Source organism: Erinaceus europaeus, chromosome 10, assembly GCF_950295315.1.
Source record: "Erinaceus europaeus chromosome 10, mEriEur2.1, whole genome shotgun sequence".
Taxonomy (NCBI): Eukaryota; Metazoa; Chordata; class Mammalia; order Eulipotyphla; family Erinaceidae; genus Erinaceus; species Erinaceus europaeus.
This window is the reverse complement of record NC_080171.1, coordinates 98,511,186-98,527,699: the sequence shown is the minus strand read 5'-3', so window position 1 is coordinate 98,527,699 and position 16,514 is coordinate 98,511,186. Positions and strand designations below refer to the sequence as shown.

General features: G+C 44.8%; 1 protein-coding gene and 1 long non-coding RNA gene across 2 annotated transcripts in view; one reads left to right on the top strand and one right to left on the bottom strand.

Moving 5' to 3' along the window:
* LOC132540917 (uncharacterized) overlaps nucleotides 1–12,171 on the top strand; it is a 54,476-nt gene extending 42,305 nt beyond the window's left edge. The window contains exon 5 of the long non-coding RNA XR_009552097.1: nucleotides 11,352–12,171. This is a non-coding gene — a long non-coding RNA (uncharacterized LOC132540917). The remainder of the gene's footprint in view (nucleotides 1–11,351) is intronic.
* A 952-nt stretch (nucleotides 12,172–13,123) lies between these two features.
* The window catches only part of MVB12B (multivesicular body subunit 12B), a 269,183-nt gene continuing 265,792 nt past the window's right edge, over nucleotides 13,124–16,514 (bottom strand). Inside the window, exon 10 of the mRNA XM_060200168.1 lies at nucleotides 13,124–13,340. Within this exon, the coding sequence (XP_060056151.1) occupies nucleotides 13,335–13,340 (6 nt within the window). The 3' untranslated portion in view covers nucleotides 13,124–13,334. The remainder of the gene's footprint in view (nucleotides 13,341–16,514) is intronic.

The following is a 16,514-nucleotide window of genomic DNA, read 5'->3' as shown; positions in this document are numbered from 1 at the left end:
TTTTAAAATTGAATTTTTTATTTTATGAGGTAATTGTAGATTCATGTTCAGTTGTAAAAAATAATAGATCTCATTGTCAACTCACCCAGTTTTGCCCTAATGGTCATATCTTGCCAAAGCTATCCCCATCAGGAACATTTGTACAATTCATAGGGTTTATTCAGATTCCTCTATTTTACACACACCCCTGAAGGCGTGTGTGTGTGTGTGTGTGTGTGTGTGAGAGAGAGAGAGAGAGAGACAGAGAGAGAGAGAGAGAGAGACCATTAAACAATTATCATGGGGGAGTCAGGCAGTAGTGCATAGGGTTAAGCGCAGGTGGCACAAAGCTAAAGCATAAGGATCCTCCTGCAGGGGAGTCACTTCACAAGCGGTGAAGCAGGTCTGCAGGTGTCTATCTTTCTCTCTTCCTCTCTGTCTCTCTTCCTCTCTCCATTTCTCTCTGTCCTATCCAACAATGACGACATTAATAACAACAACAATAAAACAACAAGGGCAACAAAAGGGGATAAATAAATAAATAAAATTAAAAATAAAAAATAACCTGTGCACTCTACTGAGTGCACCACCACATAGAAAAAAATTATCATGAAAAAAAATTATCATGAGCCTAAAGGCTGGAGGATGAAGGATTAGGGGGGTCCTCTGTTTTGTAGATAGCTAGTAGGCATATTTTAGTTATATTCCAAAGGGCCTGTGGCTATACTAGTTTTTTGTTTTTTCCCTGAGCCTGAAATCTGATATGCAGGTGGATCCAAGTTATTGTCTGAGGTGATGATGTCATGGCTGGAAAAAGGACCAGAAAGCTGGATCAGTCCTGGAGCTCCGATTCCCCAGAACCCTGCCCCACTAGGGAAAGAGAGAGGCAGGCTGGGAGAATGGATCAACCTGTCAATGCCCATGTTCAGCGGGAAGCAATTACAGAAGCCAGACCTTCTACTTTCTGCATCCCACAATGACCTGGGGTCCATATTCCCAGAAGGTGAAAGATAGGAAAGCTATCAGGGAAGGGGATGGGATACAGAGTTCTGGTGGTGGGAACTGTGTGGAGTTGTACCCTCTTATCCTATGGTTTTGTCAGTGTTTCCTTTTTTTTTCTTTTTTCTTTTTTTTTTCCCTCCAGGGTTATTGCTGGGCTCGGTGCCTGCACCATGAATCCACCGCTCCTTGAGGCCACTCCCCCCCCCCTTTTGTTGCCCTTGTTGTTGTAGCCTTGTTGTGGTTATTATTATTGCCATTGTTGATGTTGTTCGTTGTTGGATAGGACATAGAGAAATGGAGAGAAGAGGGGAAGACAGAGAGGGGGAGAGAAAGACAGACACCTGCAGACCTGCTTCACCGCCTGTGAAGCGACTCTCCTGCAGGTGGGGAGCTGGGGGCTCGAACCAGGATCCTTCCTCCCGTCCTTGTGCTTTGCGCCACGTGCGCTTAACCCACTGCGCCACTGCCCGACCCCCCAGTGTTTAGTTTTTATAAATAAAATAAAATAAACTATCAACAATAGAGTACATTCAGTTAAACTTGGGGCCTCATGCCTGCAAGTTCAGTGCTCTAGCCACTGTGAAACCTCTCAGGCTACAGAGTTCTGTGTAGTTTTGTCACATGTGCCAGCATCTGTATTTAGCACCATGAGATCCCCCTAGTGTTCTTCTGTAACCATACTTCCTCCTTTCTGCAACTTTCTGTTTTTAAACTCCTCCCTTTTTAAAATTAATGATATAAGTGCCTTATAAAACTACAAGATTAATAGTACCACAGAGATTAATAGTTCATCAAAGTTCTTCTGCCCCTCTCCCCACCAACCACCATAGCTCTCACAAAGACCAAGAGTTTGGCTACCTTCCCCCACCCCCTCTAAGTTCATTGGTTTTAGCCATATGAATAAAAAAATCCAGTAGCTGTCTGTTACCTCTTTACTTATTTCATTTTACACAGTCACTTCCAGACCCATCTGTTCTGTCCAAATAATATAATCTCATTTTTGATTACAGAGCAGTGTTCATTGAATATACATCCTGTAACTTCTTTTTGTTGTTGATTTAATAATGATTAACAAGACTGTAAGATAATGGGTACAATTCCATACAGTTTCCACCACCAAAATTCTGTGTCCCTTCCCCTCCATCGGAAGTTTCCCTAGTCTTTTTTTGGCTCCAGGATTATTGTCAGGGCTCGGTGCCTGCACCACGAATCCACTGATCCTGGAGACCATTTTTTCCCCCTTTGTTGCCCTTGTTGTTTTATCATTGCTGTGGTTATTATTGTTGTTGTTGTTGTTGCTGTCCTTGGATAGGACAGAGAGAAATGGAGAGAGGAGGGGAGACCAAGAGGGGGAGAGAAAGATAGACACATACAGACCTGCTTCACCACCTGTGAAGCGACTCCCCTGCAGGTGGGGAACCAGGGGCTCAAACCAGGATCCTTATGCCAGTCCTTGAGCTTCGCGCCACTTGTGCTTAACCCACTGCACTACCGACTGACTCCCAGAAGTTTCCCTATTCTTTACCCCTTTGGAATAAAATTCTTTATGGGGTGGAGAAGGTGAGAGTTTTGCCTTCTATAATTGCTTCTCCACTTGGATGTTGGCAAGTTGATCCATAACCCTAGCCTGTTTCTATCTTTCCCTAGTGGGGTAGGGCTCTGGAGAGGTGAGGTTCCAGGAAACATTGGTGAGGTCATCTGCTCAGGGAAGTCAGGATGGCATCATGGTAACACCTGCAACTTGGTGATGGAAAGGTGATAGGATATAAAGCAGGTCACAATGTGTAATAAACAGTAACCCAAAGGTAAGAATAGAGCAGATGAAAGTAGGGGTCTTTGTGTGGGAAGAAGCTAGGAAGTCTATTTTAGGTATGTTCCAAGGGTCCCATGACTTTAGTAATTTTTCCCTGAGTCTGATAGCTAACATTCAGATGGACTAAAAGTATTGTCTGAGAAGATGGTGTCAGCAATGAGAACAGGGTTAGAAAGCTGGATTTGGGCAGAGTAGCTCCCAAATATGAGGAAAGCATATAAATCCCATTAATTGTTAACCCCATCTGACCTAGGGCTCATATCTATTCATGTTTAGCACAGGAGCATGTGTGACTTCTGAGTCCCTGTCAGTCTGAGCTTGAAGTCCAGCAGGGAACATTCTAGGCTGCACTCATTTCAGAACCAGAGTTCCTTGAGTGGCATAGAAGTTTGACCCAGCCTCCCTTCGAAGAGTGGGACAGTCCCTACCATTGCTTTTTCTACAGTGAGGGCAAAATCCTGGAGTTGTCTGTCCCTGGGTATTTAGACTGCTTCCATATTTTAGCTATTTTGAGTAGTGCAGCTATGAACATAGGGTGCATGTATCCTTTTGAGTCAGTGCTTCCATGTAATTTGGATATATGCCTAGGAATCATAAGTTATTTCCATTGCTATTTGAAGGTTCTCTGTACAGCTTTCCATAGGTGTTGCACCAGTTTGCATTTCCACCAACAGTGTAACAGGATTCCTTGTTCTCCACATTCTTGCCAACAATTGTCATTTCCTGTTTTCCTGGCAGAGCCCCACCTGCCTGCCCTTTGCCCTGTCCCGCCCACCCCTGCTTTTTGAATTCCCCACACCCACTACACAGAAGATGTTTCCCCACTGCCCATGCTCAGAGGTCCTACCATCGTGGGATGTGTTGTCCACACTCAGATGGTGGTGTTTCTGTGACCACTGAAAGCTGTCAGGCCCTGTCCTCTGGATACCTGACTACTGTCCTCAGTGCCTGGAGTTTAAGGTCAAACAACCCTACCCACACTGGGTCCTTACACAGCCCTTCCCACCTGTACAAAGGTGACTCCTTCCTGTCTCATGTCCAGGCCCCAAACCTTGACTGTTCTATCTTTCTCATCCCTCCAGTCCATCAGTTAAGCTCCCTAGTTGTCTTCCTCCTCCTCTTTTTACTCCTCTTTTTTTTTTTTTTTTGAGGTACCTAACTAGTATTTTATTTTGACCAGCTCTGGCATATGGTGGTGCTAGGGATTGAACCTGGGACTTTAGAGATTCAAGCATGAGTCTTTTGCATAACCATTAGGATGGTTAACCTAAGAATTGCATAACCTAAGAATTTATTTATTTGATAGGGAGGGAGAGAGAACCAGAGCATTACTCTGGCATATGTAAATCTGGACCGTATGCTTGAAGAGTGTTATATCTTATCCATAGCACCATCTCCCAGGCACCTCAGTTTTATTTCTAATTACATTCCCCCACTCCCCACTCCCTTCCTCACACCCTCATACTGGTTCAAAACACCATCACCTCTTACCCAATGGAAGCATCCACCTCTTTACCAACCAGCCTGCTCCCTGCATGCTTCTTGCCAAACTTTTGCTGACATGGTCCTCTAAGACTCTGCCAGCTCAGGGCTGGGTGGTAGTGCACTCAGTTAGGCATACATGTTATCATGTACAAGGTCCCAGGTTCAAATCCCCAGTCCCCATTTGCAGGGGGAAACTGATTGTTTCCAGTCTTTCCCTTCCATCTCAGTTTCTCTCTATCCTACCTAATAAATGAATAAAGAAAGAAAATGCTAAAAATATATATAATCTAAAAAAAAATCAAAACAAACAAAAACACCAAGAAAGGAGGAAGAAAGAGAGAGAGAGAGAGAGAAGGGGAGAGAGAGAGAGACAAAAAGGAAGAAAGAAAGAAAGAAAGAAAGGAAGAAAGAAAAGATTCAGTTAGCTCCTCTGCAGGCCACTCCAGCATCTCCTAGCTGACTTAGGACAAATATCATAGGTCCAATAATGATCTGAGAAGCCTCACACCATCTGCCCTGCCCACATTTACTTTCCAGACTTGTGCAGGGCCTTTGTATGTGCTGTGCCCATTGCTTGGATTTCTCTATAACGCTTCTTGCAGGTAACCTCACTGGAACACCCACCTTCTTCTGCTCTGTTTTTCTCTGGTGCATTCAGAACCTTCTGGCTTACTTATCCTGCTACACACTGCTAGTACCTGAACACAGGGCCACCAGTCAGTGTATCCTGGGCACTATAAAGCTGCAGGGCCGGTGGTTGGGGGAAGCCTATGGAAAGCATTGTCTGGACACACACACACACACACACACACACACACACACACACACACACACACACACAGCTGTGCTCACGTGTCCTCAGGCTGAACTTGCTGCTCAGATGGTGCACATGCCCCACAGAGACTTGGGTCCTTTTCTGCTCTGCCTTCAGCTTTCTTTCTTGCCTCAGTGTCTTCATGATCCCTAAGAACCCAGAGCAGCCTTGGATGTGGCACTCGCTTCTCTTAGTGCCCACTCACTCCAGGACACAGTGCTGACAGCTGCAAATTGTGGGTGGCAGAGGCAGAGTTGTCTGTGACGCTTGTCCCTGAACCCAGGCCACATGTCAGAGACCAGCCTGGTTCCAACACTAACTGATGCGCTGAGGGATGGGGCACCTCTATGGATCTCACTGGGGGGCCTCCTGTGTACTGTGTCTTCCTTGGCTCTTGGTATTAACCCACAGGATGGTGGTCTTATCGTCAACCCATCCACTTGGGACAATGAGAGTTGAGCAGCTGCTTAAGGGCCCCCACATGGAGGAGGTAGTGGATTTTGGGACCTGTGAAGCTGGGGTTTTGAGGTTCCTGTGTCTCTAGAGCCACTTGATATTTATGTTGGAAGAGGTGTGAATGGGAGAGCAGGCTGGTGGGGAAGTTTCCAGATGCTTCAAGGAAGTCAGCTTTGCCAGGGCTCCCAGGCATTGTTCCTGACACTCTCTTTGCTTCTGTAGTATAGGTGCTCTGAGGACCGGATTAGTCCCCGCTGTGGTCTGCCTAACCAACTTAGGGCTTAGCCCTTTCTTCTAACTGCAGAGCCACTGCTAGCAGCTATAAAAGGGTGTGGCCAGTTCTGTGGAAGTGATTTGGGGTCATACAGTGGCAGGGCACACAGAGGAACATGTCAAGTACATTCCTGTTCAGTGGACTTGAGTCTCAAGTGGACAGAGTCAGTGACACTGTAGACTGTAGCTGGGGACAGCAGGGCAGGGCTAGAGATATAAGGGGGCATGACCTGGGGGCACAGGATCTGGGAAGGCCTGGCCTGGAGTTGTCCCTGGCCCTCCTGTTGCCTCCCTCCCTGGGTCTTTCAGCCCTCCCCCACCCCCAGCACTGCTGCTTGCTCTTGCCACCAACTGATGGGCCTTTGAAATCTTATCTCCCATCTTGTTCTCCGTTTCCTCCCTGTCCAGGCCTCATCTGTCTCCTGCCAAACACCCACCCCCCACCTGCTTCCCATCTGGGGCCCCTCCCAGTCCTCCCTACCCACTGGCTACTCCATCCTGCAAGGTCCTGTCCAGCCAGCCCAGCTCCAGCCCTGGTTCTTCTCAGCCCCTTCCAGGAGGCGATTTCTGAGCCGGAGCCCCAGACCCCCTCCATCTCACTGGTTTTCCCAATGGAGAGCTAGGCAATGGCTCCAGGCTGGCTATGGCCCCTGCCCAGTCCATGCCCCCCCAAACACACACACACACACACACACACACACACACACACACACACACACACACCCTCTCCATCAATCCTTCCTGCTTCCATGAGGGCTGGCTCCTCCAGGCAGCCTTCCTCATTTGCTCAAAGGCTGCCTATCTTTCTCTGAGCTCCCCCCTGCCTGTTCAGTGTGACCTGTCCTTTGCCTGGATCATATGGTTCCAGGTGCGTGGGTTTTGCCTTCACTTCAGTCTGGGACCTCCTCAAGGTCAGGGGAAACTTCTATGCTTTCCTTACAGATGAGGAAACGGAGGCTTGGTGGGAAGGTGTGTGATCTCAGGAACCTCTCTAGCTCCATTCTGGCCTTTAGGACTCTACTTTAGTGTCACTCCTTGAGTGAGGCTCCCTCTCCCTCTTACATTCTATCTGTCCTTCATCTCAGACCCCAGGAGTCATTCCCTTTTAGGACTTTCCCTACTTCTTACAGAAAACACAGTCTAAAATACCCCCACCTCCCCAAAGACCCTGGGTGACTGACAGTGTGCCTGTTCTGGGATCCACAGTGCCCAGGGTCCCCCACCAAAGTCAAGAGTTTCTGGCTCTGCCACTAACCAAAGGCCTCAGATTCTTCTAAGTGGAATCAGACTTGCAGTATAGACACAGCCTGTTTGGATTCTAGAATTCTGGCTTTGCCACTCAGGAGTGGTGATCGTAGTGACTTCTTTCTCTCTGGCTCTCAGTTTCTGCACCTGTGCATTGCTGGGTGGCAGGAGAGAGGAGGAGCTATCTTCAGGTTGTTCTCACCCTGGATCACAGGAAGTGCTCTGTAAACACATCCCTTGTTGCCAAGTAATGAGGACACAACAGCAGCAGCAAATACATAGAAGCAAATCATGTACTTGAACATGCAGTTGGCCCTCGGACAATAGAGGTGCTGTCTATCACGACATCTGTCTCTTCTGTGGCCATGATCTGGGCTCTCCTGAGTGCTTGGCAAACTGTGTCTCTTAGAGTCTTCTAAGCACACGGGGAGGAGTGTATACTCACCCCATGTTCTGGATGAGCCTATTGGAAGGCAGAGGCCAGAGACCCAACCAGGTCTCCCGAAGTGGGAAGGGGGTATGGAGTTCAAGGGTTGAGAGCCAGATCCAGCTTAGGTGACCTGGAGCAGGTCAGACTCCCTCTCAGTCTCAGTTCACCCCACTGTAAAATGGGGATAATGGCAGGCAGGCTTGGATTATTGAGCCAGCTAATATTACTGTTAGCTCTGTTTTTTTAAAATTATATATATATATATGTATATATATAATTATTTTGGATAGAGACAGAAACTGATAGGGAAGGGGGAGAAAGAGAAGGAGAGAGAAAGACATGGGCAGAGGGTAGATAGCATAATGGTAATGCAAAGAGACTTTCATGACCGAGGCTCCAAAATTCCAGGTTCAATCTCCCACACCACCATAAGCCACAGCTGAAGAGTGCTCTGGTTAAAAAAAAAAAAAAAGGAAAAGGAAATAAATAAATAAAGAAAGAAAGACACTTGTAGCACTGCTTCACTGCTTGTGAAACATACCCTCCTGCAGGTGAGGGCTGGGGGTTTGAACTCAAGTCTTTGTGAATGGTAGTGTGCAGCCCTGTTAGCTCTGTTTTGCCTTGTGTTTAACAAAGTAGAAGCCCTGCCAAGTTCTTCCATAAGTGGGATCCTTGAAAAACCTGGAGCTCACTGAGTGATCATTCTCTTAAATGACCAGCTGACTATAGCAGCTGCCCACCCTGGGTCTTGAGTCTTGCAGGAAGTTATGAGGTCCCTTCCTGTTATGCCAGGATGATGCCCTTAGTCATCAAAACCATGTATAGGGAGCCAGGAGATGGCTTCTTCATCAGAGCATACAATTTACTATGTATGAGGGACCTGGGTTTAAGACCCCAGCCAGTTTCTAAATGAGAACACCATGCAAAGGGAAAACTTCACAGTGCCATGATGTTTCCCTCCCTCTCTCCCACCAACCCTCTGTCTGCCCCTCACCCTCTATCCGGAAAAAAAAAATGAAAGTACCCGCTGGGAGTATTGGATCTTGCAGGCTGTTAAGGCCAAGTGAAGCCAGGGGTGTTAAGAGAGAAGAGAAAAGAAAAAAAGAAAGAAAAGAGAAAAAAGAGAAGGGAAGAGAAGAGAAGAGAAGAGAAGAGAAGAGAGGAGGAAAAGAACAGAAAACTACTTGAAGCCTGGCCTTGGTTTTTGAGGAGATAATGTCTCCAGCCCCTTTGGGGAGAATCTGGGGGCTCAAGTTACTTGGTCTTTCAAAGCCTGTTAGATTTCCTTGAGTAGTTTGTGTTTTTGAAGTTGAAAACTAAAGAAGGAGAGAGCAAAAAGACACGTTGCTGTTCATTCCCACTGTCTTCCTCTGGAGCGTGTCTCTCACTAAAGCCACAGTGCTAGGTGGGATAGGCTTGCCTGGCTAGACAGTGGGCTCCTGTGCACGAACCTGCTACTGCCCTGAACTTTCCATGGCTCCCAGTGTCTGCAGGGCCCAGCCAGTCTCCTTCCTGACTGTGGGAGCCTATGTGAGTATCTCAGATTCCTCACCTGAACAACAAGGTGAAGGTGTCCTTTACCTTCCAGTTTTGTCCTCAAATGAAGGGATTTTCTAGCATGTGGAACTTTTCATGTTAAATCTTGCAAAGTTGTAGGCAGATGGGGACAAGATGACCAATCCCAGGGCTGTTGCAAAGATAAGAAAATGCATGAGCAGTGTTGCGCATAGTGCTCAGTCATGCAGTCTGCATTGCCTCTCACAGTTTACACGGCACTTTCACAAGTCCCACAATGATCCTGTTTATTTTATCTGCTTTATAGATGAGGAAACAGAGAAGCAAAGAGACCTGGAAGGGAAAGACAGGGTGGAGGGCAGGACTGAGAATGACCAGATCCATGGATATACAATCTCACCCTCTGCCCAGGGAGAGTCTTCCTCCACTGATAATGCTTCTCTGATTAAGCAGAGATCAGCATTCAAAGCATCTACCAGGTTTATTCTCAGGAGTCAGTTTATGGAGGGATTGAGCAGGGCTCCTACTTTATTAAGGACAAAGCAAACAACAGCTAACAATAATATTATAATGGATGTGAACAATGCAATTTAAAATCCAGGGTCCCACAGAATCCTCATATCACTAACTTGAAAAGTGACTGGGAGTGTCCCCATTTCCCAGATGAGTATGCTGAGACTCCACCAGGGGAGGAGGGTTCCCCAAAGCCAAGCAGGGAAGTAGGGGGTGGGACTGAGAAGTCAGTCTGTTGGGAGGGCACAACCTCCTCTCCCCACAGCCTTCCAGCCTCCTAGGGCCTGGCCCTAGAGTGTACTTTGTTCTTCTGACTCCACTGGTTCCACACGCCACCTCTGCAGTGTTTTTTTTTCTATGTAAATTGTTGTTGTTGTTGTTTTTGGTGCTCTGTAAATAACTGTGAAACTTATCTGTGATCTAATTATTAGCTCAAGTGAAGGTTGGCGTTAGCAGAACCAGCTGTGATGCAGTGCTCTATTGCATCCAGAAGATGGCAGCAGAGAACAAGGTACCTGCTAGGTGGAGGCCAGGTGAAGTGCACAGGTTTAACTGTAGGGGTGCTTGTGTGCGAGCGTGCGTGCGTGCGTGCGTGCGTGCGTGCGTGCGTGTGTGTGTGTGTGTGTGTGTGTGTTTGTATGTTTGTATGCACCTTCTTCTACCTCCTCTTTCTATAGACCCCAACCTGATTAAAATCCTAGAAGTATATATAACAGCTATCACCAATTAAGTACAACAGCCAGGAACCATCTATGTGTTATCTCACTGAATCTTCACACTGGATTATAATTGATCTCATTCTGCAGACAAGGAAACTGATGTGTAATACCATTCCCCAGGCAACACAGGCACTTGGGAGCCAGGACTAGGGTGCCCAGGATCTGCTTCTTGATGTTTATGAGGAGATGAGTTTCCCATGGCTGAACTATGCCTGGTCCACCCATTTCAGAAAGGGCATGGGACACCTGGTACTTAAAGCTACTCCTGGTCAGCCAGGACCAGCAGCATCATTGTGAGCATAGTGTAAAAGTAAAATGGTGTTTTCTGCTAAAAAAATCATTAAGAATTTTCAACATCACCATAAAGCAGAACACCAAGCCAAGTGAGGGCCCTTCTTAGTACCATGCTTAGTGACAGCATACATTGCCTGCCTGTGAAGCCAGACCCTTTGGGATGAAGAGGTCTCAGGATACTCAGATGTCACCAGCCTAGGTCTACAAGAGTCCTGGTGAAAAGCCCTTCTTGGTGTGTTTGTTTCTCATGAGATCGGGCGCTGTATCCCAGCCCCTTTTATCTTCCTTCTCTGGCTATGATTTATCTCCATGTGAAGGCCTAGGGCAGCCTTGGAGGCATAAGTCCCGTTTGATGGTTCATGAATCTTCCCTTTGCGGATCCCCTGGCCACTCTCCGCGCGGCCAGGCAAGCCCACCACTTCCTTTCTGCCAAGTGAGGATTAGGAAGCCATAAAACAAGGAACCTGAAGCCCTGGCCAGGAAAGCACACACATGGGCCTCAGATGCATAGGCCTGATGAGGAATGGGGTGTGCAAGACTCAAACCCTCCATGGGGGCCCTTTCCTGAGAAGACCCCTGCTCTCAGTCTCTTGTCCCAAGGTGGGGGGGGCTTCTTGGTCAAGTCTGTGACCAGAGTTGGTCAGGGCCTTCCTGCTTCTAGGAGCAGGAGGGTTGAGCTGGAGGTGGTCCTGGAATAAGCAGGAAGTAAGGTGCTCAGGGTGGGCTGAGTGTAGGGGCCAGAAGAGCTCAGCACCCACTACTAAAACCCACGACAGGCTGAGCACTTAGTAAGGCTTTTCTCTTATCCTGCAGGTTTACTCCCAACTGAGTAGGAAAGATGAAGAGCTTTGGGAATCTGAGAGGCAAACGAACCATTTGCTAAGGCCACACAGCCAAGAAGTGATGGGATTGGGATTTGAACCCAGGTGACTAGATAACAAAGACTTACTCCAGAGAGAACATTTCAAGCCACAGGATTTGAAAATGTCTTACTCATCCTATATATATATATAATATATGCCATGGGGTGAGTCAAAGTGGTATAAAACAAGGTAACTTTGAGACCTGGGAGAAGGCTCAGTAACAGAGCACACACCTTGCCCTGAATTTCCTGGGTTTGATCCCTAGCACTGCATAAAATGATGGAGTGTCATCTGTGGAGAATTAAAACAAAGGACTTTGCAAAAAAAAAAAAAGTAATCACATTATCTCGGATTTTGTAAGAACTATGGTGGTCATGGTGGGGGATAGGGCACAGAACGTTGGTGGAGGGCAGGGCGATTTACATGATACCCCTGAAATCGTATACTTTTATAAAATATTACTAAGTAATAATAATAAAAATAATAAATTATCTGTACTCTGGTCTCTTCCTCAATAAAAACTAAGAAAAAAATGACTGCAGATTATGCCTCCCTTCCTCCCTGTCATCCATTCTTCCTCCCTTTCTGTTCTTTGAGTACATGCCCAGGAGTGGAATTGATGGATTATATTTTAATTTTTTTTTGAGGAGTTGCCATTATTGTTTTCCACAGTGGCTGTGCTATTTTTATATCCCCACCAACAGTGCATGAGGGGCCCAATTTCACCACATCCTCACCAACACTTGTCACTTTCTGGTTTTGTTGTTTAATAATAGCCGTGTTAATGGTATGAAGTGTATCTCGTTGCAGTTTCATTATCATTTCTCTAATGACCAATGTTGAAAAACATATTTGCACGTTCTTACTAGCCATCTGTATACCCTCTTTGGAGAAATTTCTGTTCAAATCTTTTGCCCATTTTTGAGTTAAATTGTTGAGTTTTAGGAGCTCTGGATATAAATAGGATATTAATCCTTTATCATCTATTTAATTTACAAATATTTTCCCCCATTCTGTGGACTGTCTTTTTACTCTCTTGATGATGTCTTCTGATGCACAAACGTTTACATTTTGATAAATGTAATGTGGTTGCATATTAAAAGATCATTCCCCAAAACAATCTTGTGAAGCTTTTGACTATGTTTCCTTCCAAGAATTTTGTAGTTTTAGGTTTTTATTTAGGTCATGGATCCATTTCAGTTTAGTTTTTTATATGGAGTCAAGTCTGACTTCATTCTTTTGCATTTGGGTATTTAGTTTTCTCTGAACCGTTTCTTGAGAAGACTGTCCTTTCTTCATCAAGTGACCTTGACTTTCTACACAGTTCAATAAAAAACTGGTCATATATGTGAGGGCTTATTTTTGGACTCTTATTTTATTGGCCTATATGTCTATCTTTACAGAAATGTCACACTGTTTTGACTAATGTAGGTTTTTTTTTATAAAGAAGATAATTTCCTTTATTTGCACTTTTAAAGTATTCCATATCAGACACAACAATAGGGAGAGAGAAACCAGAGCGCCAGTCTGGTACAGGCAACACTGGGGCTTGAACTGGGACTCTCAGGCAGACAACCCTATACATTATCAGTCTAGCTATCTCTCCACCAACTGATTAATGTAGTTTTCTAGTAAGTTTTGAAAGGAAGCACGAATACAACTTTGTTCTTTTGTAAAAAGATTTATTTATGTAAGTGAGAGAGGTGAGAAAGAGAGAGAGAGAGAGAGCCAGAGCATCACTCTGACTTACATGGTGCCAGCAGTGACATTCAAGACCTCATGCTTGAGTCCAGTGCCACCTCTCATGACACACAACTTCATCCTTTTTCCTTTTCTGTTGTTTTCTTTCTTTCTTTCTTTCTCTCTTTCTTTCTTTCTTTCTTTTCTTTTTATTAAGGAATGTGTGGTCTCTTGAGATTCCATACGAGCTTTTCTATTCCTGGAAAAAAAAAATCACTGAGTTAGTAATGTTTCGCATGACAGGTGTAGATCATCTTGGTTATCGTTGGCATCTTAGAACTATGCATTCAACCCACAAATATACCTTTCCATTTATTTGTCTCTAATTTCTTTTCAGAAATGTTTTTCAGTTTCTATTGTATGAGTCTTTTGTCTCTTTGGTTAAGTTAATTCCTCAGAGGATCAGTGAAGGAGAAGACTAGGATAGAGTGCAGTTTTGTCATGAGTACAACCCAGGTTTGAGCCCGGCCGCCACCGCATTGAAGGAAGCTTTGGTGCTGCAGGCTCTCCCCCTCCCCTGCCCCCTCACTTATCTTTATTAAAAAGTAGATTCCTAAGTGTTTTATTCTTTTTGATGCTTTTCTACATGGAATTACTTTCTCAACTTAATTTTTAGATTGTTCAGTATACAAAAATGCAATTGATTTCTGGGTGTTGAATTTGTATTCAACTGCTTTGATGAATTCAATGATTCTATGCTTTTTTTTTTTAATGGAGTTTCAGGTATTTTGGTGTTTTTTTTTTTATATGAGACCATATATGGAAGATATAATTTTACTCCTTCCTTTCAGTTGGTTGCCTTTCTTTCTTTCTCTTGCTTAGTTACTCTGGCAAAGCTGGCTCCATTGTTTTGCTTCTCACTTTAAAGAAAAAAACTTCACTCTTTCACTGTTAAGTATATTTGTTGTGAGGTTTTTTTAAAAAATTTTTTATTTAAGAAAGGATTAGTGAACAAAAACATAAGGTAGGAGGGGTACAACTCCACACAATTCCCACCACCCAATCCCCATAACCCACCCCCTCCCATGGTAGCTTTCCCATTCTCTAGCCCTCTGGGAGCATGGATCCAGGGTTGTTGAGGGTTGCAGAAGGTAGAAGGTCTGGCTTCTGTAATTGCTTCCCCGCTGAACATGGGCGTTGACTGGTCAGTCCGTACTCCCAGTCTGCCTTTCTCTTTCTCTAGTAAGGTGTGTCTCTGGGGAAGCTGAGCTCCAGGACACATTGGTGGGGTCTTCAATCCAGGGAAGCCTGGCCAGCATCCTGGTGGCATCTGGAACCTGGTGATTGAAAAGAGAGTTAACATATGAAGCCAAACAATTTGTTGAGCAATCATGGATCCCAAGCTTGGATTAGTGGAGAGGAAGTGTTAGGGTGGTACTCACTGCAAACTCTAGTGTACTTCTGCTTTCAGGTATATATTTTGCAGTAGTTTATGGATACATGTGCACATAAGCTCTCTCTCACAGAAACTGGTGTATATCTAGATTATGGGACTTTGTTAGAAAGTGAACTACCTGAGATGAAATTAGAGTGTACTATAAAAGGAAAGGTCTCACCCGAGTAATGAAGTTGAAGGGTTGTCATTCCACTCGTGAAGTCTCTGGACACAGTCTGAGGTGAAGAATGTTGAGGTGGCAATCGTTGCTTTGGTTAGGTTGTGATCGGCGGATGCAATATTATTTGGTTTGGATTGGGAGATGCATACGGGAAAGTGGGCCCTATCCAAGGGTTCCAGGACTGGGGGAAGTAGGGGCTCTATAGTGAAGATGTGAGGTTCCTGCTGTCTTAGGGTTCAAAAAGACAATCGATAGTTAATATTATCATCACATTATTTGTTAATTGGGTTAACTTTGAAAAGTCCCTTTGTTATGGTTTGCTGTACAGTACCCAGTATCTTGTATATAGCTGTGCTATTGGATGCTGTTGTGAGGTTTTTATACATTGTTTTTTGAAAAATATTTTTTCTTTTTAAAAATATTTATTCCCTTTTGTTGCTCTTGTTGTTTTATTGTTGTAGTTATTATTGATGTTGTTGTTGGATAGGACAGAGAGAACTGGAGAGAGGAGGGGAAGACAGAGAGGGGTTGAGAGAAAGACACTTGCAGACCTGCTTCACCACTTGTGAAACGACTCCCCTGCAGATGGGGAGCCAGGGGCTGGAACCCGGCTCCTTACTCAGCTCCTTGCACTTTGCGCCACCTGCACTTAACCTGCTGAGCTACTGCCCGACTCCCTCATACATTGTTTTTATTATACTCCTTGATTGTCAAGTGTTTTTTACCCTGAAAAGAGCTGAATCATGTTAAACACTTTAAATATATATATATACACCAGTTGAGAAGATTGTGTGGTTATTTCCCTTTCATTTTGTGAATGTGGTATATTCCACTGATCTACTTTCTCATGTTGATCTATCTTTGCATTTAAGGAATAAATCCCACTTGGTCATGGTGTACAATCCTTTACACTCAGACTCATACTGGTACTTGCTTGTTTAATAGAGGTCTTTTCTGACTATGTGGAGTTTGTCAAAAGTTCATACCAGGCTAGTTTGTAGCCAGCACCATTCACAGTGCTTGTCATAAAGGAAGGGCTTGCTAAATACTTGCTCAGTGAACCAACTAGCAAAGAGGAAAACGACAAGAAGAAATCCAAACAGATAACTACTGGATTGCAAGTACCTCTGCCTCGTTAATTTTTTTTCTTTAAAAGTCTAGCAATTATTTTTATTTGATAGTACAGAAAGAAGTGAAGAGGGGAAGGGGAGTTAGAGAGGGAGAGAGAAAGAGACTCTTTTTTAGAGAGATATCTGCAACACTGCTTCATTAAGCTTCCCCCCTACAGGTGGGGACTGGGGTCTTGAACCTGAGTCCTCACAGCATACTGCAACTTGTGTGTACAACCAGGTGTACCTGGCCCCTCTTTATGCTTTTATGTATGTTTACATTGATTTTATTTTATAATTAAGTTAAAATCAAATATACTTTTTTTTTTTTGCCTTCAGGGTTATTACTGGAGCTCGGTGCCTGCATTGCAAATCCACTGTTCCTGGAGGCCATTTTTCCCATTTTATCATCCTTGTTGTTATTTTTTATTGTTGATATTGCTGTTGTCGTTGCCGGATAGGACAGAGAGAAATCAAGAGTGGAGGGGAAGACAAAGAGGGGGAGAGAAAGACAGACACCTGCAGACCGGCCTCACAGGCCCAAGAAGGGACACATCTGCAGGTGGGGAGCCGGGGCTCGAACTGGGATCCTTAACGCGGGTCCTTACTCTTTGTGCCATGTGTGCTTAACCCACTGCACTACCGCCTGCCTCCATACTTTTTTTTTTTTTTTTTTTTTTTTTTTTTAATAGACAGGACTTCGCCACT